The 27,356-nt window shown below is 36.9% G+C and overlaps 1 protein-coding gene across 1 annotated transcript in view; it reads left to right on the forward strand.

Moving 5' to 3' along the window:
• Positions 1-6,258: 6,258 nt before the first annotated feature.
• The window catches only part of b3galnt2 (beta-1,3-N-acetylgalactosaminyltransferase 2), a 37,028-nt gene continuing 15,930 nt past the window's right edge, over positions 6,259-27,356 (forward strand). The window contains exons 1-4 of the mRNA XM_033980255.2: positions 6,259-6,536; positions 10,023-10,149; positions 12,027-12,127; positions 24,904-25,103. Coding sequence (XP_033836146.1) covers positions 6,428-6,536; positions 10,023-10,149; positions 12,027-12,127; positions 24,904-25,103 — 537 coding nt within the window. The 5' untranslated portion in view covers positions 6,259-6,427. The remainder of the gene's footprint in view (positions 6,537-10,022; positions 10,150-12,026; positions 12,128-24,903; positions 25,104-27,356) is intronic.

A 27,356-nucleotide genomic window follows, 5' to 3' on the forward strand; every position in this document is an offset into this window, starting at 1 on the left:
TATTATTAGAACCTGCTTAAAGCTACACTTTGTAACTTTTTTCAGATGGGAGAGCTGCCACTTGCTTGTCTTCACGGAGATGTTTTCTTGATTTGCCTGGAATGTCCCGCAATATGACATTAGACTTTATTATGACATTCTTACTGCCAGTGGGGCTGACTCTTCCCAGAGCTGACCTGCTGGCGTCTTCATGGTGACAGATAATCAATGGCAGACTGTGAAACATTCCAGGCAAAACAATATCATCTCCATGGGGACAAGCAAGTGGTGGACCCTCCCCCAGAAAATATTACACAGTGCACCTTTAATCCATCCAAGATCAAGAACATTAATACAATTAACACAGTTAATAGAATTCAATTAAATATAAAACTGTGATTGTGTTGGGCCCCTCCTGTCTCCAGTGTGAACGCAGCCTCCCTCATTTGTATTTCCTGAAACAGAGCTCTGACCTCCACATGACGACGGTGCCAAATGAGAAACCTAATGCCTACAGATGAATATTGCATGGATTTATTTCTATCTATAACAGAGACTATGGTGTGATATCGACTTCTGGGTGCTACGCTGGACATATCCTCCTCGGAGTCCCAGTGTAGTGTGTAATGGAAGATGTTGTTATTGTTTTGAGGGGTTAAACAGCATTTAAATATCGCAGGCTTTGTAAATCCTCCAACGGATCAAATGAATTAAAGGAAACAGCAACCCACTTCTGCCTGCATCGACTTTTTTGTCATAAAAACTAAAAGTCTATATAAATATATATATGTGTACATCTGCTAGTTTGTTATGCAGTGCACGTTTAAGCTTAATTTCTATCAGCATTTCAGCTTGTCTCCATGGAGATGTTATTGTTTTTGAGTAAAACGTTCCATGGCCTCGAAGTGTTTTTATCTCTTAAAAATACACTGAAAACCATGCAGTCTTACTTTTGAGTGGAATTGCCACTCCACAGATCCTAGCTGCAACTTGACCTGATGGTGCCATCTATTTGTCTCCATGGGGATAAATAAGTTTAGTGCCATACTGGAGGACACCCTAGGAAAAGCAGCAACATCTCCATAGAGTCACCATCACAAGTAGATTGTTGTAAAGTTACACAGTGTGCCTTTAATTATGCCAAAAGAATATGTGTCCTCTGTATTTAACCTATCACACAATTGAAGCAATGAATAATGTGGTCACACATGGTCAATTTTATATATAGCACTTTTCCACCTTCAAGGCCCTTTACATCAAGGAACAACTCACCCATTCACACACACTCATGCACCAGTGCACACACACTCTGGAGGTTAAGTGTCTTGCCCAAGCATACAACAGCATCAGTGGGAGCTGGAATCGCACCGCCAACCTGTGGCTCAGTGGATCTGACCGCTCAAACAATGATGTTTATGTCGAGAGCGGAATTTGAACCACCAACCTTTGGATCAGTGGACAAACACTCCACCAGCTGAACTGCTGATCTTGTATATCATAATCGTACAAACATTTGGTACATTGTACAGCACAAGGACTCAAGTGATACTCGGCAATCCTAATTGTAAGCCATCAAAAGTGAAACTGTGAATGAGGCAGAAAAGAAATGTACCTCTGAATAATGAGTTATTATTATTATTATTATTATTATTATTATTATTATTATTATTATTATTATTATTATTATTATTATTATTATTATTATTATTATTATTATTATTATTATTATTATTATTATTAAGTACTTTGTTTATTGAAAACATTTCCATTCAGTTCACATCATATTTTCTAGATTGGTTTGTGAGGTTATTCCACTGATAGCAGACAGGCATAAACGTTTTTTAAGGTACTTGTTGATTAATTAATTTCACCATCACAGTTGATTGAAATGGCCTTGAAATTAAACATAGCCCATATGGATTTCTCATTCACTGTGTTGTTCAAGTGCAATAAAACAATGTAAAGAAAACTATTTATCCATAAGTAGCACTGGGAAGAATATTATGAAAATATATTTAGTTATAGAATATTGAATACCTGTATTAAAATGTATTTAGTAACATACTCCGTTCCATAGTTCAATCGGATTACTGTAATCTGAATACTTTTACACCAAGTTCCATTTAAATCATAGTGTAAAGACGCAACATTGGATTAAAAACAGTTTTATGTTTGCTTCACTGTTTGTCACTGATTGGAGAAGGAAAAATCTCACTAATTACATACAGTTTGAAGCCTACATTTTGTGATCAATGTATTCCTTTGATTTCAGGAAAGTAATTGTATTCTGAATGCCACCAAATGAAAAATGTATTTGGTTACTTCCCAACACTATCCATAAGCCTCTAATATTACCAAATAGGCTACATAATTTTGCACATCTAAAAGTACTATTCAACATGCTGCAGGCCCGTGTCTTTTGAAGTGGTGTGAGCTGGGGACCTCCTGTGGCTAAACTCCACATCTGTACACTACACATGTGCAGGTTAAACTAGGGATTAGCATTTGCATAAACATCAGCATAACATTCGTAGACAAACAGAAAACACGTACGAGCGTAGAATAACTGCAGGTTGTTTTGATAGTCAGTGATCATAATTCACGCCCCGATATTAACATGGAAATAAAGTGTTATTTGGTGAGACCAGTGGAGCGTGTGCTGACAGCCTCACCTGGGAGTAAACCTGAATCAGAGCTTAGTCGAGTCTGACAGCTCACCAACGCTGTTTATAATGTGCTTCTGTCACAATGACTCTGAATAAATATGGACCGTGGACTGTGGTTTGAATAAGTAAAGAGCAGATAGACTAAAGGAGTTCATTATTTTTCATTGGGGGCCATATGGAAATTACAAAACGCTACACAAAGCAGAGCGCAACGGTGATGATATGAAGTCTGACCAACACACCACTTATTTTAAGGCTTGGAAATAGTAAAAGAAATCTGTCAAATGGAAGGGAGGAGCTGGGTACAGTGAAACTAACACAGACAGATATAAGGCAGTGTCCACCAGCATCTGACCAGAGCTTGGATTGAGCTTGAACATCTTTACTCCTACAACTTTTTGTCCAGTTGACAGATTTGAGTTTTTATTTCACTATGGATCATACCTGGACGACTGAGGGATTACACAGACATCTTGTTAAAGCTTGGAACCAAAAATAAGCTCTACCCTCTGAGATTTTAATGGTAGATTTTGTACATTTGCAGTAAAAAGTGCTGCTCATAATAATTCAAATTCAGCAACCTTAGAAAAAATGATCCAAGAGCCACAATTTGGACATCGAGTTTGGACATGCCTCAGATAGATAGACATCAAACAGCATAAACCTACACTGTTTATCAAGACATATGCTTCCTTTAAATGGAGAAATTCAGTTTTTTCCCCCTTATCATGGTTTAAGAATGCTTTAGTCTGTTTGTTTTTTCATTGATTTAGTTCTTAGCAAAATGTGGCCCTTACTAATATAAAATGGGCAAGATACAAACCCGAGGCACACCGACTGATTATATTAAAAATCCTTTATTGCATAAGTAGGGACACCAGTGACACAGTGAAGTGCTCTACCTCTTCTAATTAATTTGTTTAGTCTTGGTTTAGACCTGATTTATGGTTATAGCCTGAATAAATACTTCTATTAGCAAAAACTTGTAAAAAGTAAAATGCTAAATGAACGATCACATGGAGCCAGACAATAGAAAAAACATCTTAGATTATAAAAACAGCAGATGCAGCCCCTGGTATTATTTTTGGGCTAACTCTTCTTCTCTGTGTGAAGTTTGCATATTAGTTTAGAGTGGGCTGTCTCACATTGTGCATGCAGGAGAACTGATGATGACTCTATGTTGCCCCTAGTGAATGAATTAGAGAATTGATTCTGTGTTTATTTCTGACGATCCCAACCAAAAAACCAAAAGAGAATTCATGAGTGATAAAAAACAGCTGTAGGGGGGAGAAAAAAAGATTTCTCATCTCCAATAGTCTCAGTGGGTATGTCAGCAAAAACATCAGAAAGGCCCAAATTCACATTATGAAGTTCAGATACAGCTCATTCGGTGCTTTATTATCTATATTTCTTTTTAGCTAAGACTTGCCTGCTGTTCTCTGTTAAATCCCATGTTTCTAATGAATAGTTGCAATAATATTTCAAAATGTATGTGATCTTGACCTAATATTTATGCTTTAAGTTACAACCAAAAATTTAAGATGATGCGTACAATATATTTATGAACTCATGCATTGGCTGCCTGAACCTCTGCAGGCAATGGAAGCAGAGATGCAATGCGGTGCAATGAAAGAAACATAAATAAAAACAAGATTTGGAGAGGAAAAAAAGTGTTGGAAATGCACATGCTAGACTGTGTGCTCCAAACATTGTTCCCTTTCAAATAAACAATCTGCCAGAGATGGAAATCTGCATAATGAGGGCTCTGCAAAAACAATTATGTAATGATCAAGATAACAAAGACGTATTGTGCCCGGGGTAAAGAGGTAAAAGTGTACACAAATCAAGACAAAATATGAGAGGGACAAACAACACAAGATAGATAGATATGTAAAGAGACAGAGCAAGAGAAAACTAATCTGCATGTTCTTTCTGTGTAATAGGGCTCTCTGGCATTTGTCTATAAAAGCACATGTGTGGGTCTAAACAGGTCAGTATAAATAAAGAGTTTATTTAAACCTCCTGATATATTAGAAACATAACAGGGGACAGAAATAGCTTAATTCTAAATAATATTACCCAGGCTGCCTATTACAAAAAACAAAACAAAAAACAAAACCCAAAATATGATACTCTATCAGCCATAGTGAGACCATAGTTATAGGCTAAAAGCTACATAAATTAAAAATGAATAAATAATAAATGCACAGATTTTGTACATTACGTTTATCTAAATGCATACAAATCTGTTACACTTCTGTTGCCAAAGGACAAAATAAAGACTTTTGAATGTGTTTCCCCTCTGCTTCATTTAAAATGCATGCAGAGATTTTATCTATACTTTAATGTTTTCATTTACTTCTAGGACATGTAATAAACTATTTTTCTGCTCACGCACATATTCTGTTTACACATTTAACGCTCTTTGGTTGAAAACTGCAATCTAGCGTTATTTTAATGTGGCAATAAAATGAAAAAATACAGACCACAGCAGTGCTTACCAAATGTGTGGATCTTATACTAAACTTTATGTGAGCAAAAGTTGCCCAAATCTCATAAAAATATTACTTTATAGCGATTTAGTTTAATACCTGAACTTTGGAGGGCAGTAAGATAGGTAGATTATAGGCAAAATTTAAAGAATTTTAACATCTGATCACTGTATTTATCTTGTTTATGGAGGGAAGCATGGAATTCAAAGGTAACCTCTAAACCATCTGGGCATCTGGCATTTTTGCAACACATGAAAGCTAACTCTGTGCATCTGTGACCTGCCCAGCTCTTTCTAAAGCCAAACAGGGTCAGGCCTGGTGAGTACTTGGGTGATAGACACCTTGAATACAAGAGGCACAGTCAGGAGCAGTGGCTCCAGTGCAAACTGCCATTGTGTCCTTGGGCAAGACACTTTCGGAATCAGGTGTGATGGAAAAAACAATATTTTTGGGAAGTTCAATATCATACGTCATGTCATAAGCAACTTTGCTGTCGAGAAAAGCCCTTACAAGACCCATGCATTATTATTGTGCAACAGCAGCAATTCACTTTAAAACCAGGAGTTGAACAAAGTGGCACATAAAAGGAAACTTCATGTCCTCAGGATAGCAAAGTCTTTGCAAAGGTAAGATGGACTATTCAATTGATTTGCAGCTGTACATTCCATTTGCCTCAACAGCAGCAAGAAAGAGCCAGGTTATACAGAAATGCCTTTAGGGATACACTACTGCAGTTATAGGTGCATAAAATACAAATAGATGGCAGGTGCTCTCCTTTCTCTCAGCAAATGGGTGTTAATAAAGTAGCCTTTAGCCTATTCCAGATTGCATTGCTTTTAACCCCACAAAAGCCAAATTTACATTCCGATGGTGGTTAGCTACTTTACATATGATGTAATAACCAAGTGAGTGCATTTATCTTATCATCAGCTTCAAAATTCAGGAGGAGTATAGTAGAATAAATGAATAAATACATACACTGATCTGCACTAAATTAATATTGATTAAATGTTCTGTGCAAAACTTTCTTCATTGGTTGTAATTGGTTAGAACAGCCAGGACTACATTTCCCAGACGGCACCGCGGCAGGATTTCCTGTTCTCCCATTGGCCCGTCTCTCTCTCGCGGCGGAGGCAGACATGAGGCAGAGCTGAGGGTCCGGAGGAGAGCTGCTGAAATGAGGCGCTCACACGGAGGAGCTCAGACCGCAGACAGGCACTCACAGGCGGGCACAGAGACGAGGCTCCTCCGGCTCCTCCAGGCTGCTCCCGCCGACTGAAGAGGCTGTCCATGCGGAGGCTAGCGCTCGCTCTGCTGCCTTGTGCCGTCGCCCTCCTGGTGCACTTGTGGTTGGTCCAACGACGCTCCGCAGACCTGGTGGAGAGCAACACAACCTCGGGTACTTTTCTGCCTCTTCCCGGGGGCTTTTTCCTCCAAGATAACTTTGTTTTGCCAGCTTGGATTTGGCTAACTTTACGCGTACGCATATGGGAAGTGTGTTTCCGTTGGTAGTTGGACTAGAAACAGGTAGTTGACTCGCAAACCTATGTTTTATTATCCAGTTATGGTCGTAGCTGCGTGTGGGGTTTTATTTTTAAAGCTAATAATAAAATGTGACAGTTCAAGAGTGCTGGGCGTTGGTGGGATCAAGCCAAGTTTCTCTCTTTTTTAATGTGCATCTCTCCGGTTCTGCAGACTGCTCTCCACTTCTCAAACCTCGCTAAAGCCTACAAATAATTTCAGATTCTTGCAGACGTGTGTATTTTTTAGTTTTTGACTAGAAGATACGCCTTTTGATCAATTATGCATCTTGTTTGCCGCTGAGCAATACAGTCATTTTTTATTCATTCATTTTTTTCACATTTTGGACATTTACATTTTGGCACTCCGCACGTTTAGTAATTGAGTTTTTGCTCATTGTCTGGTATTTTTAATTGCCTAGGAAACACTGGCGTAGGATTTTCTGAATTGAAAGACAAAATGCATAAGCTCTGGATGATGATATAAATGCTAATAGTATTGTTTGGAATAATTGATTCTCCTTCTCTGCTTTACTTAGATGTTGTCTTATTGTGTAAGGGCACAGCCTGTTTCCTAAGAGGAGCTAGATATTTCCATTACATTGATTGTAGGTACTGCATAAATATTTGATGACACTGAATATAAGCTACTTTATCTTATTGTCAACTGTGACATAGCAGTATCTATTAGGCATACTGTACACACTGATGGATTCCTATTGTTGAGTGAAAATGATCCCTTTTTTTTTTCTTCATGCTGATCTATCACAATTTTTGATACGCCTTTTTCATTGAAATGCAGCTAGGCTTGTCACTATAATTACAATATTGAGTTATTGTTCAATATATGAAAGCTGGAACAATATATTTTAGGGCTCAGTATTAATCGTGTGTAAATTTTTTTTGCAAAAGCAGGGAGATGTGTGCCATTTTTTTATGTAAAATGATAAGATTTGAGCTGTAGCAGGTTGAATAAATAACCTCTATGCCTAATTATTGGTTCATCCTGCTATTTAGTTGTTGTGGCTCATTCCTGTTAATTATACACTCTATTTATAAATAGGTTCACTGGGATTTTCCTGCTTTCCATCAGTGGCATAAGGTAGTTTCAGCATTATCTTTTATCGCAATATTTCTCTGCAGCGATATATATCGTACTTCAGATTTTTTACCGTGACAGGCCTAAATGTGACATTTTATCATTTATTTTAGGGCTTTTTATACAAACTTTATCTTAATCAACAAATTTTAAAGTCATATAACTTAAACATAATCTATTTTATTTTATTTTCAGTTTCAACTACCAAAGACTGGCTGTAGACCTGATTCAAATGTTGATTAAAAACCCCCATGTCAATTGTAATTATATGATTTGCAACTGTTTTGATCATGCTTTGATTCAAATTTGATGAATTGTATTTTGTCTACAGTTATGATTGAACAGATCAAATTATCTCGACCTAAATGTCAAGGTTTTTCATGCAGCATTGATTCATTGGTGAGACTTGCAAACAAAAGTTATTTTCCCTTTTATTTTGTGACAATAGTGCAGTCAGTATTGATCTGCATTTAGCTTATTGTTTTATATAGGAAATGGACCTCCTCAAGGAAAACCGACTCTTGTGTTACATGACTTTCAGATTGTAAAATGGCTGACTGCGTATAGTGGCAGTTGTTGCTTTTCCACATAAAACCTTCATTGCGCTGTTGCAGTAGAAGTTAACCGCTACACAAGGAGTTTATATGAAGGCAGATGTCAAATGTATTTAATAGGTAATGATGAATATTCATTTGCAGCTGATCTACCGTTAATTATAAAGTATTAATCTGTTTGTAGAGGGTATTCTGTGAAGGTGCATTGTGGCAGAGTGGTTATCATTTAAATCCCTGTGTTATGAGGGTGCTTGTTGTCATTTTCTTCCCATATCGAGCTACATTCATCAATCAGGGGAACATTGACTGGAGAAGTGAATAGGATCAATTGTCTTCATAGCACCTGCCTGTTTGTTAAAGAGTGGGGTTTATTAACCACTGAAGTCAACATTTTGTCCTCAGTATAGATGTATTAGAGAGAGGGCTCCAACAAATAATCCATCAAGCCTGTACAGACTCAGAAACATATATTAAAAGACATTTCATAGCAATAAAGAAAATGGCATTATTAAATCAAAATGTCAAAAAATAATCACCACATTCTAATTTTCATCTTTTATACACTTAAATCATGATTATTCGCTATTCAGTAACCATATTTCTACTTTTTATGTGGTTGATAATGTATGGACTTTATTAAAATGTACAATAGAAATAATCGTTTGACCAATCGACTAAAATTAATCACTGACTTGTCAACTACTAAAATAATCGTTAGTTCCCCTAATTAGAGGCAGGAAAATGGGTTTGTTCCTGAATAATGTTGGCAAAAAGACCAGAGACTGCATCTCTTTTGGGTGTTCCCGCTCTGCAGTATCCAATCCCCAAACTACTGAAACTCAAAATTTACAATACCTAAAGGTGCTGTATATAACATTCCTGGTGGTATAGGGGGATTAGTCTCCATGGAGAGGTTATTGCTTTGCCTTCCACAATATTATGGCATTACACTTATCTGTTTCTATGCGGACAAGGAATAGGTTAGCTCTGCGGAAAGGTGAGCACAAATACTCCAAGAAAACATGCTTGTTAAGGTATTTTTGAGCAATAAAACACCTGCAATAAATAAATGCAGACAGACCAGTTAAATGCCATTTTGTGGAACATTTCAGGCTGTGCAGTAACATTTCCATGGCGACAAGCAGATGGATGACCCCCACTAAAAAGTTATGCAGTGCTCCTTTAAAAAGGTAAATGCATAATTCTATTCTGTAAATGTCAGAAAGGGACCAGTTACAGAACTTTAAAAATTTGATTGACACGGCTCACCATCTCGATCAAGATATGACGATATTAACGTCACTCAAGTCAATATAAGTAGAAGAAATATAGTCATTTCTTATAAAACTTTGTACTTTTTTGGCTGAGAGATGACATTTATCCCTTGAAAAGTATTTATCTTGAGCCTGTATCTTTATGTTGTATTTTCAAATGTCTCTCTATACTACCTTGAGTGCTTCTAGATTTGATTTCTCCTTTCCAGCATCTGCAATTGTACGCATTCTAGTAACTTAATCCCCCTTTCTTCCTCCTTAGACTTTTCTTAAAAACTGCCTAGAAAGAAGGCTGAATTTCAAATGTTGAAATCCTAACCTTTATTGTTTTGACTGGTGTAGGGCACGGTTTCTCTGCCACATGAGGTAACCGTCTGGAATTTCCATTTCAAAAGCAGCAGTACTTAACTCGCAGATGAATATTTGATTGTGTTGCAGACGAAGCGTTGCCGTTCTACGATGTTTTGGTGGGAGTGCTCTCGGCTCGGCACCATCATGAGCTGCGACAGGCCATAAGAGACACATGGCTGGGCTACCTGCAGAGTCACCCCCGCTTCCAGCACAGGTGCGCCCCCTCAGTTTCCATCCTCACCACTGTGTCCTTCCTTTGTTCTCCCTCACCTGTGGGACAACCCTCCTTATCTCATCTGTTCCTCCTCTGTCCTAGCAAAAATGAGCATGCTGGGTACTTGGATATGACTTGACGATGAAACCATAATCATTTATATCTTTTTGCAGATGTTCATCTTTAAATTTTTTCTAATTATAAATGTAAAATCACCACAAAAGACATTTTAGACTAATGGGAAATTATAATCATGTAGTAATCTTAAGGGTGAACTATAACTTTTCTTGCAAGAGGTCACCTGCTTGTCTCCATGCAGATGTCACTGCTTTTCCTCGAGTGTTAGACAGTATGGCATTAGACTTCTCTATCTCTGTGATGACCAACATTTGATATGAGGGATGATTAAAGTAATTTTGATTCTAAAGCCAAGTTGCAGGTGAGATCTGTGGAGAGGCGTCCCTTCAACGTCTTTGTTTATATAAAAACTTATAAATGAATAAATGCAAGCTAGATGAGTTTAATACCACATTACTCCATGGAGACAACAAGCGAACCCTCCACCAGAAAATTAACAAAGTTTCTTGTGAAAGTAAGAGTTAAGTGTCAAATTGAAATATTTTAAGCATCTTGTAATAATGTGAAGTCCTGTTTATTTAAACTAAATCAGGACTGAAATTGTGACAAAATCATGACCAATTTAAGACTAAACTCGGGCTTGCTTCAGTGTCACCTCTGCACTGTGTCCGCCTCTGTCCTCACCTCCTGTTATGGACCGTCCTGTTCATTTTTAAGGGTCACACACCCAGAGATGGAGGGAAAAGGCCTGTCTTATTCAGTTTGGACCTAAAGGTGATGGCTGCTGCAGTATTGTATAAGACAAAACAAGTGCTGTGGATTGAATAACTGTTGAAAATGTATGTAGACTTGCAAAACTTTTGTGAAAATTCTCCTCAACAAGGTCTTAACCAGAAGTGAATGTGGGAGATCTGGATTAAGATCGAGCCAAACCAGGATTATTTTAATTAATAAATCTCAGACCACTACATTTTAACATCTATCAAAAACAAAAATTAATTCAAATATGCTCAAATTAAAACTAAAACTAAAACAATGACTCAAACCATGCATAAATCTAGCAGTCATCCATGTTAGTTAGGGCTGGGTGATAGGCCAAAAACTTGTATTTCTTTCCTCGCATTGATCAGTCATGAATATTTTTTTTTATTTTTTCTCATTCAAAAACAGAAAATATGTAGCTTTCAATATTAATTTTATGACCATGCCAGCCAGACCAATAATCAGTGCCATTCAATCCCCAAAATAATCAAATCCCTTTGCAGAAGAAAAAAAAAAAAGTTTGAGCTCCTCGAAAAAACATGCCTTTACCTGTCAAAAACCCCAAGCTGATCAGTTGTAATGACTAGATCTCAAGTCTATTAAAATAAATGAATTACACAATCCTAATAGTTTTGTGTTTTTATCACTTGTATAATGTTGTTGAAATTGAGTTCATGTTAAACTCACTGTTCACTCTATTATCCTGTGCTTTTGCCTGTTCCTAAAATGCTCCGAGCTCTTTACTTAGTGCCCATGTGGACCGCTTTATCATTCTAGATGGCTGATATTGTGATATTGTTCTTAGCTGTTTCTTCTTTTGTCCATTTCTACGGCTCCTTCACAGATGTGTGCTCTGATAAGGTGTGATGGCCTTTAAGCAACCCGTGTCGCCATGGTAACGGAGGTGTCGAGATGGACAAGCTTTAGAAATGCCTATCTCCTGAGTCCAATATCACCGCACAAAAGACCGATTCAACAAAGTCCTCCGAGTGTGTTCTTGGTTCGTGCTATTTATGTTTTCTATGTTTTTCTTTCAGGGTGGGGGTGAAGTTTATTGTGGGCAAACAAGGCTGCCCCATACCAGAAGAGGACAGAGAAGACCCCTACTCCTGTTCCCTCCTCAACTTCACAGAGCCAGGTAAGAACAATTGCCAACATCTTGCTTCAATATAAGTTTTATGCAAATTTGAAGTAAGGTGTAAATATGCTGTCAATCTCCTGCGCTTTGTTATGAACAATATACTATTTTTAGACTGGCATTTTAAAGTGCACTACCTTACACTTATCTCAGTAGAGAATGTTCCAAAGTATGGCGTCATCTCCATGGAGACAAGCACGTGGCACCAATATAGGCCAAGTTACATGTCAGATCTGCAGAAAGGTGACCTAGATTACCAAGTAAGATGGATATATAGATGTATATTTTCTAAGTATTTATTTTAGCATAAAACATTTTTTCTGTTGTGTGTTTGTTGTGTTGTTGAGGTGCCTCTTGATTATTATCTGATTTCTGGACATTTAAGATGCTTTTAACCCTATAGCGTCGGATGCTATCGTCGCCGATACAGCACGTTTGCGGACTTTCCAGTAGCATAACTCAACCAGTCGTGCTCTCATGTAAATTCAAACGGCGTCTCAAAGCGGAGACATGGGGCTATTTAAACATTTTACCATCATTACGGTAATCTGCCTCTGTTGTCCCTCGAAGGTGACGAATGAGAGCGCGGGTGCTGCGGGGATGTTCCCGTCATTTATTTGATGCGTAAAAGAAAAAATACGGATGGATATGTAAAATAGAGGTAGTTGTGTGAAAAAATGCAGTATATTCTGATACATGATTTTTATGGCTAAAAAAAGAATAAAAGTCTAGGTGAGCTATACTGGCTCATAGTGTGCTCAGTCCTTAAAGGGTTAATGACATGTAAAGTGATCAGAAAGAAATCTGATGATTTTATTATTTACATGTAATTTTTTGTAATCTTATTATTCTAAAACTCTGATAATAATCTGATTCTGATTGCACATGTAACTGTAGCCACTGTTAATCTCAAGAAAAGTTTAAAAGTATTTTACCAGTTAAAAATATGAACCAACGCTAACTTCAGAACTAGATTATTTGGATCAGTTTTGTTTTCCACATCAATACAATGCACCTCTCTTTGTTCACTGCCTTTTTTGCTCTTTAAAACCTGTTCACGACTTTAGAGTTTTTCTGCCGCTAATAAAGTATTTATAATGGTTTTTATAAAGGACACTGTGACCTGTTGAATATAATGAGCCCAGTCTTGCCCTTGGACTTTCACTTTCTTAAAGCTCACCAAGATCGCGCCTTTGGGCAAACTATTCGGCATGCAATCAGTGACTTATAAAACCTGTACAAAATGATACGACTTCACACTACTATTACCAGCACAGCCTTTCCTCTGGTACTTTAAGCAAATAAATAAGGATGAAAATGGAAGTTGCGTTGGTTACTTGCATATCTAAAAGGTGCTCTACTTGCTTATCTACATGGAGATTTATTGCCTGCCCTGAAATTTTGACAATCTGGCAATAAACTTCTCTTGCATTTATTCAGTTACAGATTTTTCTTTCGTCTTGGATAATGTACTGATATTTCCATGGAGACAAGCAGGTGGCGGACCTTCTACCAGAGAAGTTACTTAGTGCACTTGTTATGCCTGGGACGTGTCACTTGGGCACTATGAGTAGACAATCCCATTACACTGATGTAGTATACATTATTGATTTGTACATTTTGAATATTAATACATTACGTGTTTAAAAAAATCATGCTTGAAAAAAATGCTTGACAATTTAGCAAGATTACACTGAACATCCTAATCCAATATCCATTCTTATATATTTCTTATAGATTTTTTTATAACCTACATCTAGAAAACTCCACCTGTTGATATCTGCAGGAAATTCTGCTTAAGTGGGTAGCGCCTTATAATAGCTACACCTTAATTAATCTTAATAAAGCATGAACAAAGACTTTACTCATAAAGCATGAACAAATACTTTATTAAGAATGATTCAAGCTTAGTAACTAGTTAATGAAAGCCTAACAACTTTTATCCATAACTCCTTAATTACGTAGCGATCAAGTCAGCTGTGGAGCCCTTTATATATTTCTTCATACTATACTGCACAGTGCCCTCTCCTCCACACAGCAGCACAGAAGTATATAGTGAGTGTAGCGCAGTCGGCTCCACAGTGAGAGAGTGCTGGTTTTGATGTCCAATCAGAGCTTGTGAGAGTTCAAACAAGGTTTCAGTTTATAAAGAGTGATTCAGGCTTAGTAAATACTATCCCAGACTACTAAGCCTAACCCCTCAATGAAATAGTTTCTAAACCTGAATATTTCTTTTGCCTGGTCATTATGAATTAAGTCTTTGTTCATGCTTCATTAAGACAAATTAATGTGTAGTTATTATAAAGTGATACCCAATTAAGCACAATTTTCTGCAGAGATCAAGTCAACATTTGTAGCTCTCTATATTCCACCTAATTAAGTTGTTCTGATACCGATTGCAGTACTATAGCTTTAAGGATCTGTTGATTAGAGATAAACCCAGCCAATTTTTGCTCTTTTCACCATAGCGGCTATCGTCCTTAAATCTCAAGCAGAGGCTGATATTTCGTTTTGGCCTAAAGAATCCACATAAAGCTCCATTTGAACACTTTGAACACTTTGAACACGACAAGTAGCTGCACAAAACATGACTACACCACTCTCTTATTAGTGTGTGATATAAAAAGGGCTTGGGGAGTTTGTTGGGAATTTAAAACACAAAATTTGGGCAAAATAAGAGCTTATTGGCCGTCGGTTCACTTGGATTCTAAACGATCTGTATCGGAACCGACCATGAAAAAATCCATATCGGTCAATCTACGTTGTTAATACCCGATACCAGTGCAGATTGAAAGCATTTATGTCTCCAATATCAAGTACTAGTGTGGGATTGGTGCATTTTGTAACCCCTTAATTAAGTAGTTAGCCTAAATAAATTATAATATGTCTTTATGCTTCATTAAGACAAATTAAGGTCTAGTTATTATAAAGTGGTGTCCAGTTAATGACCATTTCAATAGTCAATACTTGAATCCCTCTATATATTTCTTCATACACACCAGCACAGTACAGTAGCAGTGTATAGTGACTCTGCTGTGAGAGTGGTGGTTTTGAAGTCCAATCAGAGCTTTTGTGCGAGTGTCAGCCGAGGTGTCCTGTGGGTGCTGCGCTTTCTTCCTCTGCTCAGAGACATGTGCAGCAGGTCTCTAATGGGGCCAGGACTCTCTTTAAAAAGAAATTGTCAATCTCAGTGGGACTTTCCTGGTTCAATAAAGGTCCAACAGTAACATAAAAATAGTCGTTGGAAGGAACCCAATTATACACATGCACTGAGCAGGCATAACATGGAAACCACACTGCACCATAGTTCAACAGGGTAATACTTGGTGTGTGTTGATATCGCTCTTTCTGAACCGGGATATATTTCTTGAGCAAATTTCCACATTTTCCTTTTTTTACTTCTAGTGTTGTCACAGTACCAAAATTTCCAGCTCAATTTTGACACAATGAAAAAGTTTCGATTTCTCAGTGCCATGATGCAATTTTGGGACTGAAATTACAAAAAAAACCCAAAAAAGCAGCAATGTTATTCACTCATTTTTACACTAGAATGAAATTTTTTAATCACAAAATAATAGTAGTTCGTTTAAGTATACCACACACACATTGGTACCATTTCTTGTATTCATTTGTTGGATGAATACAAGAAATACAATACAATGTTCATTTCTTGTATTCATCTGTTGGGGCTTATATTAGTTTATATGGTCTGATGTAGCTCAAGATCATTCAAAAGCTATTCGGGAAAGGTTGATTTCTGTCCTGTGACTGTAACTTTGATACTTTCTCAGTCAAATCATTAATCAATATCACTTTAATTGTCCCCAAGGGGCAATATAAGCACAGTCTGAGGAGAGTAACAGCCCTTTGGACAAATGTGCGCCTCCTCAATGTCCTGCAGCTTGGGCATCACAGCAGCCTCCAGAGGGAGTCAGATGAACTCTGGACACACAACAGGAAAAGTTCTTCTAAGCCTCTCAATCCGCTCTGTTCTTGTGGTCGGTGATGAGACGGGACATTCTCTCAAATTATTTCCACTGGAACATTTTCTGCCATATGTAGAAAATCAGTAGCATTTCAGAGCTAGCTGGCTAGCATGGCTAGCTCCATGCATGGTTGCTATGGATACAAGATAAAATAAATCTCACACGCCAATAGTTCCAAATATTAACTAAAAATTGTAAGATAAAAATGTCATAAACTGCTCAGTGTGCTAGCCATTTAGCCACTAGAGCAGCCAACCATGATCGTGGCAACTACAGAACGTCCACCGAGTGTCTAATGAGTATCCAATGAGTATCTAGTTTTGATACTAGTTTTGGTATTTTGGTACTTTGGACAACCCTACTTTAACACATAGATTACCATATGTATTTTTGTCTAACCTCGTTTGACAGATACTGACAGCTGCAGGCCAGGAGCTGCAGACTTGTCATCACAATTTGGCTCTTGTCAGACTTGATCAATTCCATGAACTGGCTTATTATTCTGGTTTCTAATGACAGAACAGAGACCCACAGTAAGTGTCACAATTCACATAATCTGTTTTTTACAGTTACTGGTCATAGTTGGACTCTGATGTATTTGGGAACAATTTATTCATTTTGCTGTGAAGAGGCAACAGATACTTATATAATCACTTATACTTTACCCCGACTGCTTTAGTTTTCATAATTGGCATCTTTCTTGCACTCCCATTTAAAAATAAAGTAGATATAGTTCAATGTTGTATGATTTCCTTGATGTAACTATGACATATTAAGTTGTACTTTGGTCTAGGCATGCTTTGCTAATGAGTCTCCCACAAAGACGCCTCAAGCCCTCAAAAATAATTGGGTGTTTTTGCATGTGTTTACGAGTCTGTATAGTTAAAAAAAAGTTAAAAGTAAAAAAAAAATACGATAACGATTATTTTAATAGCTGTCTAGTCACAGTTAAGTTATATTACTATATTTAAGTTATGCATTATGCTATTATTGCCTACAAATTTGATTGTAAGACCCAGATTTTGGGATGGGCTCCAACTCTGCCTCCCTAAATAAGAAAAAGCAGAGGAGCTAAATCAAATTAACAATAAATTTGCCAAAAAACATATTTCAAAGCCAGTGCCAGACAGACCATTAGTATCTAAGTACAAGTCGCTGTCTGTTGCTCACATGTGCTATGCTTAAAATTCAGATTAAGGCGTAGGCAGAAAAAACAGCAGAGGTGGAAAAAAAAGTGATAATAAATTTGAAAACATAAGTAAAGCATTTCTATTCAAGTGTAGCTACAGCTCAAGGACGCGTCATTCACTCTCAAGGCCAATGCAGGAGTGCCTTACTGTCAAGCTGCTAGAGACGTGTGCAAAACCACTCCACAAACGTACATGAAACCCTGATTGTCCATATGTGAAATAGTAGCTTGTCAGACTGAAATGGGGATTGTTGTGCTCAAAGCTTTTGAAGAGAAAGAAACTGTAAAAATAGCCATAAAAGTACTACGTTGGACTTTTAGAAAAAAATGTTTCTTGTCAAAATCTAATCTTTTGAACTTGGAAATTGTTCAATTCAGTTTGGAATTTGTTTTATTGTGATAGTTGGCATAACTAACTTCTTCACAAGGCAGTAAAGAAACACTTTCAAATTTTAGTGGATTGTTGGATTCATTTTGCTTTGTGTCATCTGTATGTTTTTTCACGCCGTGGAATTATGAAAATTAATAAATCATCCTTGATGTGAATACTTATTAAATAATATGTATTAAACACTAACACATGCAGATCAGAATTTTATATTTTGTTCTAGGGAAATCACAAAATAAATACTCAAAATTGGTAATGATAGTTCTTTTTTTTTTTTTTTTTTACACAGAAAGTTACATTTTTATTTTATAGTTACATTTTTATTTAACTGATATTTCAGTGTCACAACAGCAGAACAAGCCCAAAAAACTTTTGTTGCATCCAGTTGAGAGAAAAACAGACATCTTCCCTGTCCTTAAATGCACAAAGCGCTAACCTCTGCACATTTTTCATGTGCCTCGAATACTCAAATATAAATATTTTTCTTAATCTTTGCAAACCAAATTTAAATAAAAATGTAACTTTCTGTGTAAAACAGTCACAGATATCCGACTAGGGCACTAGGTCGTGATCTTAAACTTCCTCGCCCCAAGACAAGTTTTCTGAACTCAACAGTGCTCTACAGAGCCATATTTCATTAGAATCAGCTCCGCTGTTCTGCACGCACAATTGAAGTTAGACTAACAGTACAGTTACTGCAGTTTCAAAGTAAGATCTTCCTTTTCTTTGATTAATGTAACCAGTACCTTTATTACTTTTTTTGTTATTCCTGTCATTGTAAATGTAACAGTTTTTATTGTGTAATGGTCATTTTTAAGAGGACTCTAGGAAGACTAGTGGCCATTATATGGGCACTTAACACTGTGCATTAGGTATGGATCAATGAATATAGAATTTACCTCTGAACTAGGAAGATTCTTAACCTGGCTCATGCAAGATTGATATGTGTGGCACTCTGAATTGAGTTCAACACATTTATCAATCTGGAACGGCTCTCACTGATGAAACATCATGATGAATATTTGAATCTGATTGATCAAAGTGTCACAACAGCAGAACAAGCCCAAAAATTGAACTTTTGTTGCATCCAGTTGAGAGAAAAACAGACAACTTTCCTGTCCACAAATGCACAAAGCGCTTCCCTCTGCACATTTTTCACAAACAGAATGTCTGTACTGTTGCAAAAATAGGCTGAAGTACATCTGTCGGCGTCACCATGTTTGTTTTGGACGCTCCGCCTTTGGCTTCTGCACAAACATCACTGCTGCCCTGTCATTGGTCCGTGCGCTACTGGGCAAATTTGAACCTTACAGCACGAGTCTCTCAAGATGGATTCTCACGAGTTTGTGAACCTACAAATATCACAAGAATTCATCGTGCTGTGCAAAGTTAGAAGATGCCCTGTCTAAATTCAAGTCACTACTGTATCTATCACGTTCATGGGACCAGTTGCTTTTCTTTCTTTGCTTGTAGCTGCTATTAAATATCAGTCCTTTTTACAAACCATAGCCTTTTGGGTCAATGTTATGTTTAATTTGTCCATTTTGAATTCACAATGTCTTTAATGGCTTTAGTCTTTGTGGTTTGCAGCAGTAACAGCGACAAGAGCATGGAGGAGAGTCTGGGCGTGATGAGAGGAGATGACAATAGCTGCTGTTAGACTCAGTGGGTACCTGCCTTTGGATTCAGGTCACAGCACACGGGGAACAAACCGCTAATTGTTGTTGAAATGTTCATGTTTGCTCCGCATTCATCACAGAGACTTTTTTTCTTTTGTTTGGACCTAAGCGAAAATGGTAATTAGCTATAGATAGTGGTATAAAAGAGCCTGTATCTATCAGTGTGCTGTGGGTTTAAATATTGAAATGGTGTTGGGGGAGTATCTAGGAAAGCAGACGGCTGTGCACCTGTTTAAAAGATGTGGTTGCAATAATGAAGTAGCTTTTTGCTTTTGTGGTCAGGTGTAATCAATGCAATAGGAAATAGCATATCACAAATGAGTTTTCCAAGTCTGACAATTCAGCAAAACAATTAACTTTTTGTTTAGTCAATTAAGTCAATGTTTCCCAATCTGAGATACGGAGACCCCTGTGGGCAGGTGAGCACTGATCAATGGGAACTTGGAATGATTTTAGATTATTCAAAGACTATTTAACTATTTAACTATACCAACTATTCACAATAAAATAAAATGGCAGTATACTACTATAGTAATCAGATTTAGAGGATACTGAAGACAAACTAACTTGGTAACCTCTGAATTAAGTGACCTTCAAGCTACAGTATATTCAAATGGACAATCGTTAGCAAGCTATACATCATGAAGTCTTGGTGTATTACTAAACAAACAATTTGGTACTATGATTTGCATGAGAGTTTGTCACACCCACGGATGTAATCTCCACAAACACAGAAACCAGAAATGTAATACAAAAGTTGCCTTAAATGTAATAAGATTTGACACATTTCACAGCAGCAGCGTGAGGTCTTTCTGTGCAGAGTTTGCATGTTTCTCCCCTCCGGGCACTACGGTTTCCTCCACTAATCCAAAACATGCACAACAGGTAAAATCCTTTGGCTTAAGTAATTCTGACCAAGCCTAACATAAGATCTGGAGATGAGCCTTGGCACCCACTGCTCCAGACAGGTTGCCCCTGCGGCATTGATGTATGGGGCAAATGCAGAGGTCTTACTTCCCTACAGGGATCAACAAAGTACACCTAAACTCAAACTATATCGAACACAAAATCTAGGCAATGGTGGAAAAGCATTTACTAGGTTCAAAGGTTCAAATCCCACTGCAGTACATATTGTGTCCTTGGGCAACACACTTAATGTTGACAGTGCAATTTCAGTGAAAACAAATCAACTCCACTATGCACTGTAACTATAAATAATTGTTTTTCTTGGCCAACTTGTTCCCAGCACTACTCAACACATCTAATGTATGTGAAAGTGCCAAATTGATTCCTTTATTGGCAGTGTGTCCTTTTGTTCTCCTTTCGTTGTTTGGCTTGAATCTTTGAAATGAATTTGCAAGTTACAAAAGAATGTTGAAACTTAGAACTAAATGTTTGTTATAATGTCCCTCTCAATTATAAAGTGGCAAGAAACGAGACATACAGAAACGCACGGTAGTTACAATTGGTTTTAAGAAAGGGAACATGTTTGTAAAATTTAAGCCTTAACGAGAAGGTATTACATTTATTTAGATAACCATGTTACCTTTTATTGTTTTGAAAATGCTCAAGAAGCGTGGGCTCATACTGCTAACCATAAGGAGGGTTTGAATATGGCCTGGGAGAGATCACAAAATTACTCAGACATGCACGGACGACCTTTAAAAGCACTTCAGGCATATTTTTGATGAGGGAACAACATTATAACCTGGTAGAAAGCTCCAAAAAGTTGAATTTGCACAATACCCCCTTGTTAAACTATCATTTGTCCCCATGGATGTTGACAATTGATTGGACTAAGGCATTTGACATAGAATGAACTACATTACATTGGTTATATAATGTTTAAGAAATGTTTCTGCTGTATATTACCATGTTGTGCCAATTGCAGTTATGAGTGAACCAAAGAGAAGTTTCTGTTTAATTGCTAACACAGGGTCAAAAACATGCCGTAATAGCACTTTACAAAAGCGACTGCACTATAGTTTATATATAAGAACGAACACCAAGAACTGAGTGTCATCCAAGGTCTTATTCCACCATTGAGTGTGAAAACATGGCTCCGGCAACAAGGACGAGGCCTCTCATCTGCACAGAAATGGTTGGTTATTTTCTGTCATTGTCAGTTTTTAGAACTTGGACACTTTCCCATTTCTCGTCATTGTGATGCGCCGTGCTGTACTGGCATCAAATCGCCTATTGAAAGCAAACTAACTGAAAAGTTCACTTGGCTGAAACAACATGGTTATTTTTAGCATGTTTGATTTTTTTTTTTTTTTTTTTATTTATTCGTGGTTTTAGTTTTGTGAGCTTTGTACATGAGTGTTATATAATTTTGATTTGATTGTGCATAATATATTTGGGTAGAGTTGATAGAGAATTTGTCCACTGATCTGAAGGTTGGCGGTTTGAATCTCGCTCTTGACATAAACATCATTGTGTCCTTGGGCAAGACATTTAACCCACCTCGCCCCCAGTGTCTGCGTACATTGGTGTATGAATATGTGTGTGAATGAGTGAGTGGTTTCTTGATGTAAAGTGCTTTGAGATTCTTGAAGGAGGAAAAGCGCTGTATAAAAATATGACCATTTATAGTTATTTGAAAATCATAAAAAATACAAATGCAAATAACCCAATTTTCTCTGCAAACCATAAAACATCCGATCTTAAAGGTACCCTATGCAATTTTTCTGGTAATAGTCTGTCACCTTCCTGTCTCCATAAAGATTTTTGATTTCCCAGGAATATACCATGGTATGACATTAAATTTGTCCATTTTCAATTAATGCAATTATGAATGTGTTTATTGCTCAAAAACTTGCACTCTTACTGTGACCAGGGTCTCCTCTCTTGGTGTATCCTGCATTGAAACAATGCTATGAAACATTCCAGATAAAGCACTAAAATCTCCATGGAGAACAAATAATTGGGTTTCTTGGTTTAGCAGTTCGTATTCTTATATAAAATAAAAAAGGCACACTTTGAACTGAAGCCCACTATTAACGCAAAATGTGCATTCTTGTCAGGAAAGTAAGTTAATTATTCTTTCCAAATTTAGAAGGTTTCAGTGGTAGTCATCTGTTTTTTGCAGCCAAAACATTTCGGCTCCCATCCAGAAGCCATTTTCAATTTGATGCTACTGGCTTGAGTCACTAGGATTCCTGCTCTACATTGAACCACTCCTGGACAAATGAGGGATTACACTGTCTTTTTTCTTTCCAAATTGTTTAGCAGCCTTATTCTAAGTCTACTCGTCATCTGCAGATCATTTCTAAAAGTTCTATGGCATTTTCTACATTTTTAAACCTTTGTTCAGTCATTGTACTTGAATCTCACTGGAGCACAAGCTACGACAGATTTATACAAAGAAAATCAATGGCTTACTTTTTGCAAACATGATTTATCAGATGGGGCTTTTTGAGTCAAGGAGATTGGGTTAATATTGCCGTAATTGTTCATCTTAAACTGCAGTCAGAGATAGAATAGGAGCAGAAAGAGACTCTTAATTTAGGCATTTAGTTTTTACTGCACCATAAAGTCTAGTCAATTAAAGGAAGGGAACATTGTCTGTAAGAAAATGGCCTATTTATGAAATTACTGTGAGTTGTCATGTTTGAAATCTGAGAATGACTGATGTCGTGGCAGGGTGGGGCTTTGCTCAAGAAGAGACGAGAATGAGACATGATTTTGACATAGGTTATCATAAAGCGTATGCAATTATATTTAATTCATTAATATCGTTTTATTCAACATTTTATATTGCAAAACAAATTTGTTTTTTAATACATCAAAGGCACACTATGTAACTTTTCTGAAGGGAAATTGCGTGTGTCAGATGACTGAGGACAGAGTTCCACGGTATGGCTTTATCTTGCATTTATTCAATCATAGGTGTTTTTTATTTCTGTGAAAAAAGTGCATTTTTACTGAGCGGTCTAATCTCTCCACAGATCTGGTATCGGTAATTTGGTCCAGTAGCGTCACCTGCTTGTCTCCATGGAGATAGATAAGCCATGCAATTGATCATTTCAGGCAAAGCAATAACATCTCGGCAAACAAGTTGAGTAGCCTCCTTCAGAAAAGTTACATAGCGGTGGTTGTAGAGTGCAGATTGATGTAATGTAATCTGTATTGGTAACAAAAATACCCCATTTACCATCATCACCCATACCATCATTTTTCACAAAGACACTAAATTTTGGCATTGTATTTTGTGGTGTTTTCGACTTGCATAAGGTTGTGGTACAATATTTTGTTCTGTAATAACATTTAATGAGATTCACAAGTGATACTATTCCAAAACTAGTGTGAAGAGGTTGTGCTATTGGGAAGAATATCTGGTTTAAAAATTATGCCAAATTTCTTTCCTCTCGAAGGCAGGTTTGTTGTGGTTACCTGCTTAAACCAATTGCCAATTGCCAATTTTTGTATTTAAATATCCTGTTTTATTTTGCATGCAAACTGCTAAACCCTGTATTTTAGTTCTGCTCAAGTCTTTTTGTAAATTCTCATGGATGCATTTAAACTTTGAACAGAACCCTTGCAACTCTAATTACAATCAAAGAAAAATCACAACTGGGTATTTTCCTCTAATCGTTCAGCCCTACCAGTCTGTTGTGTTCTCTGATACTAACTCTACTTTCCTTTGGTCAGACTGAAAAACATAAATATCTTCTTCCTTTTCTTTGCTGCAACATCTAAACTTAGAAATGAGAAACAGAATTTGTGTGGGAGGAAAATGAAATTTAGAGCTATTTTAAAAACTGCCTTAATCTCTATCTGTATTTGTCTTTGGGGTAATGTGTATATACACTACTTCTTTCTGATTAAGAAGTCGTACTTAAGAACAGGAGTTGGCTTTTAAGGCATAGATTCACAATTTTCACGTGTAGGTAGGCCTGTCACAATAAATACAAAATGTGTTATTGTGACAGGCCTATAGATTGGGTAAATTCTTCCACTCTCAAATACTGATTCACTTAAGAGTAATGACAGTAAAGAGACACATTAAGAGATAATAACATAACATATTTGAACTACAGTGACCACTAGCATTATTTCAACTTTCTGTTTAAAAAGAATACAATCAGGAGGAATATTGTTTTGACCACTCACAACAAAGTTAAAACACATTGAACATTTCATTTTTCGGGATTTTAGTTAAGTCTGTAATCTTAGTGAGGGACAGATTTGAATGGTTAGTGAGAGGACCTGGTCAGAGCCTTTCTTCTGGAGCTCTTGTATAGTGTCCATGGTCAAGAGGCTGGTACAAAACTGATTCCTGGCTCGCGAAGGACACAATTGGCTGATGAGTTTATTTTTTCTGAATCTTACATGTGAAAATATCCTCGATAATATTTGACTTTTAAGTGCATATTATAGGATATTACAAATTTTCCTTTGTAGGACTATTAGGTAAACCTTAACCTTAGATAAGTACACAGTTCAAGAAAGGGTTTGGTGAGAAACTATTTCCCAAAAATGTAACGTGAAGTGCATTTTTCAAGTGTCTTTGTTGTGTACCTCTTTCCCAGCCACGGGGCAGTCTTCAGAAATGGAGATTGTGAAGCTGTCAGACCCCTCTGCTCTGCTCTCATCGGATGTTTCAGTCATCGCCCTGGACTTTAAGGTGCTGCATCCAGTGGTGATCACCCGTTTGGGGGTGTTTCCAAGCGGGACCCTCTCTGAGCCTCAGACCAATGTGACTGTGAAGTTGCTCCAACTTGACCAAGAGGTAACACTGATGAAAATTTCACATTTTCAGATGTGGGTAGGGCTGTCACGATAACAAATTTGAGTTTGATATATTGCTGAAGTAAGTATAGACAATAAACGATAATATTGAAACTAATCTATGCCACTGACACAATAACCCAAGAGTAGATTTCAACCACAAAAACTATTCTAAATCTACAATATTGTTCAAAAAATTATGAGCTGCAGTAAATAAACAGCAGAATCAAACACTTTAGTACTTAGTTTGAACCTTTTATGGTTAATCATAAGCTTATCATATAGCCAAAAAAATTTCCCAGTAGTGCAAAGAAAAAGTACATAATAGATAAATGATAAATATTGACCCCCAAAAAATATTGTTCTAGCTTCTCGTATTAAATAATAAGTCAATATAGTGATTATCATGACAGGCCTAGATGTGGGCAGGAAAAACCTGATAATTTCTATAAGAGACATTTTTTTTATTTTATTTAACCTTTATTTAACCAGGAAGGTCCCATTGAGATTAAAAACCTCTTTTTCAAGGGAGTCCTGGCCAAGAGGCAGCACATTACAAAAACAAGTACATACAAACAAACAATGTTAAAATTACATAGGTCATGAAAAACAGTTGCACATAATCGAGGCAGTCTGTAAGGGACAGGGTCCATTTTCTTGCTTTTCTACTACCTTGTCAACACTGTAAACAAGAATTCATGTACTACTTTAAAAAAAATGGTTACATAAAACCACAAAATGGGTATGTCAACAATTATAACTTGTCCCTATCCATTTCTTTGTATTTACTAGAGGCCTTAGAATCAACATGTCAACATAAAAAGTGTAAAATGATTACTCAAAATGAATTATTTGGATCTACCGGTACATTTTGTCATTTTATTGGCCTGTACTCCACTCTTAAACCCACAATATAGAAGCAGGCAATAGTTGGTTCTGATTTATGCCTTCCTTGTGCTGACTGAAAATAATTGAAATGACAGGAAAATACTTTAACAGCATATAAAACTATTCACAATCACGGTAAAATGACAGATATTTGTGTCCCCTAACATTTGTCTGGGCCTGTTAACTCGCTGTGTACCTTGGGGTGTAATGTAGTCTGCTCGGTGCTCGGAGCCTGGGGGTAGCTGGAGGACACTGCTCCTGTTTACTGCACTGTTTACAGATACAAAACAACAGTCTATTTGGGATAATGGACAGTGGAGGAGTGCTCAGCTATGATAAAAGACACATTTTATAGTCCAGTATTTGTAAAATGTTCTATATTTGATGCTTGGGGATATAGTTTATTGCCTTCAGTGAGATAGTATAGGCAGTTTTGGTAGAAACGGGCAGCAAGAAGAGAAATGAATGTGGATTTATATTTTTGTGCAAAAGCAAACTTAGAAAACTAGAGACAACATTTTTCCAACAGGTTTTCAAATCTGAAAAATGAAATGAGTCAAGTCTTTATTTGTAATATTTGTCATTCAACATAAAAAATGCTGCTTTTAGAGCTGTTAGGATGAGCGTAATATTTTTTAGCTGAATGGCTTGCCAAAAACACTGAAATATTAAAAGGAAGCTTTGTAGTCCAAATGTGACAAAAATATATTAACAGATGAACTGAAAATTGTAAATTGATTTAACCATGGGACTCTTCCATAGTCTAATCTTTTTCCTCCATAGTCTAAAACAAACTGGGCAATCAATTTCTGTTATAAATTATACTTTTTCATTATTGCACTTTTCACACCAAGTTCCACCAAAGACAACAATTGGTTTTCTGTGTACCACCAGATCTAAATCAAGAATATACAAATGTAAGATTATTCCAGGTTTAATCTAGGGCTAAACCAAGTCTAAAAGTGGACTACATCATTCTCACTGTAGTGCTAAATGAAAAAAGTGGATACAAATTAGATGTACTGGTACCAACATACTGAAGAGCTGTCCAAAGAATGCAATACATGTACCACTAGTAGTACATGCACTGCAGTTTGAGAATCACTAGTTCATTTCTAAAAATGGTATTTAATATACTTACTTAAATCAGGATTGCCTGTAGCACCAAAGTCTCAGTATAAACCTATGGGAAATGCCACCTTTAATGAAAGAAAGAAAAATGCTACTCATTGATTTTTTTTTTAGGGACAGGTCAAAACAAACTATTGAAGAACTTGTTTGCAGCAGGACAGAGTTTGGTCCCTGTGGCATTCCTCCTCTTGTGGAAGTAAAGAAAAGCAAATACTATTTGGAAAAAGCTGAAAAT

The sequence above is a fragment of the Periophthalmus magnuspinnatus genome, chromosome 15 (assembly GCF_009829125.3).
Source record: "Periophthalmus magnuspinnatus isolate fPerMag1 chromosome 15, fPerMag1.2.pri, whole genome shotgun sequence".
Classification (NCBI taxonomy): Eukaryota; Metazoa; Chordata; class Actinopteri; order Gobiiformes; family Gobiidae; genus Periophthalmus; species Periophthalmus magnuspinnatus.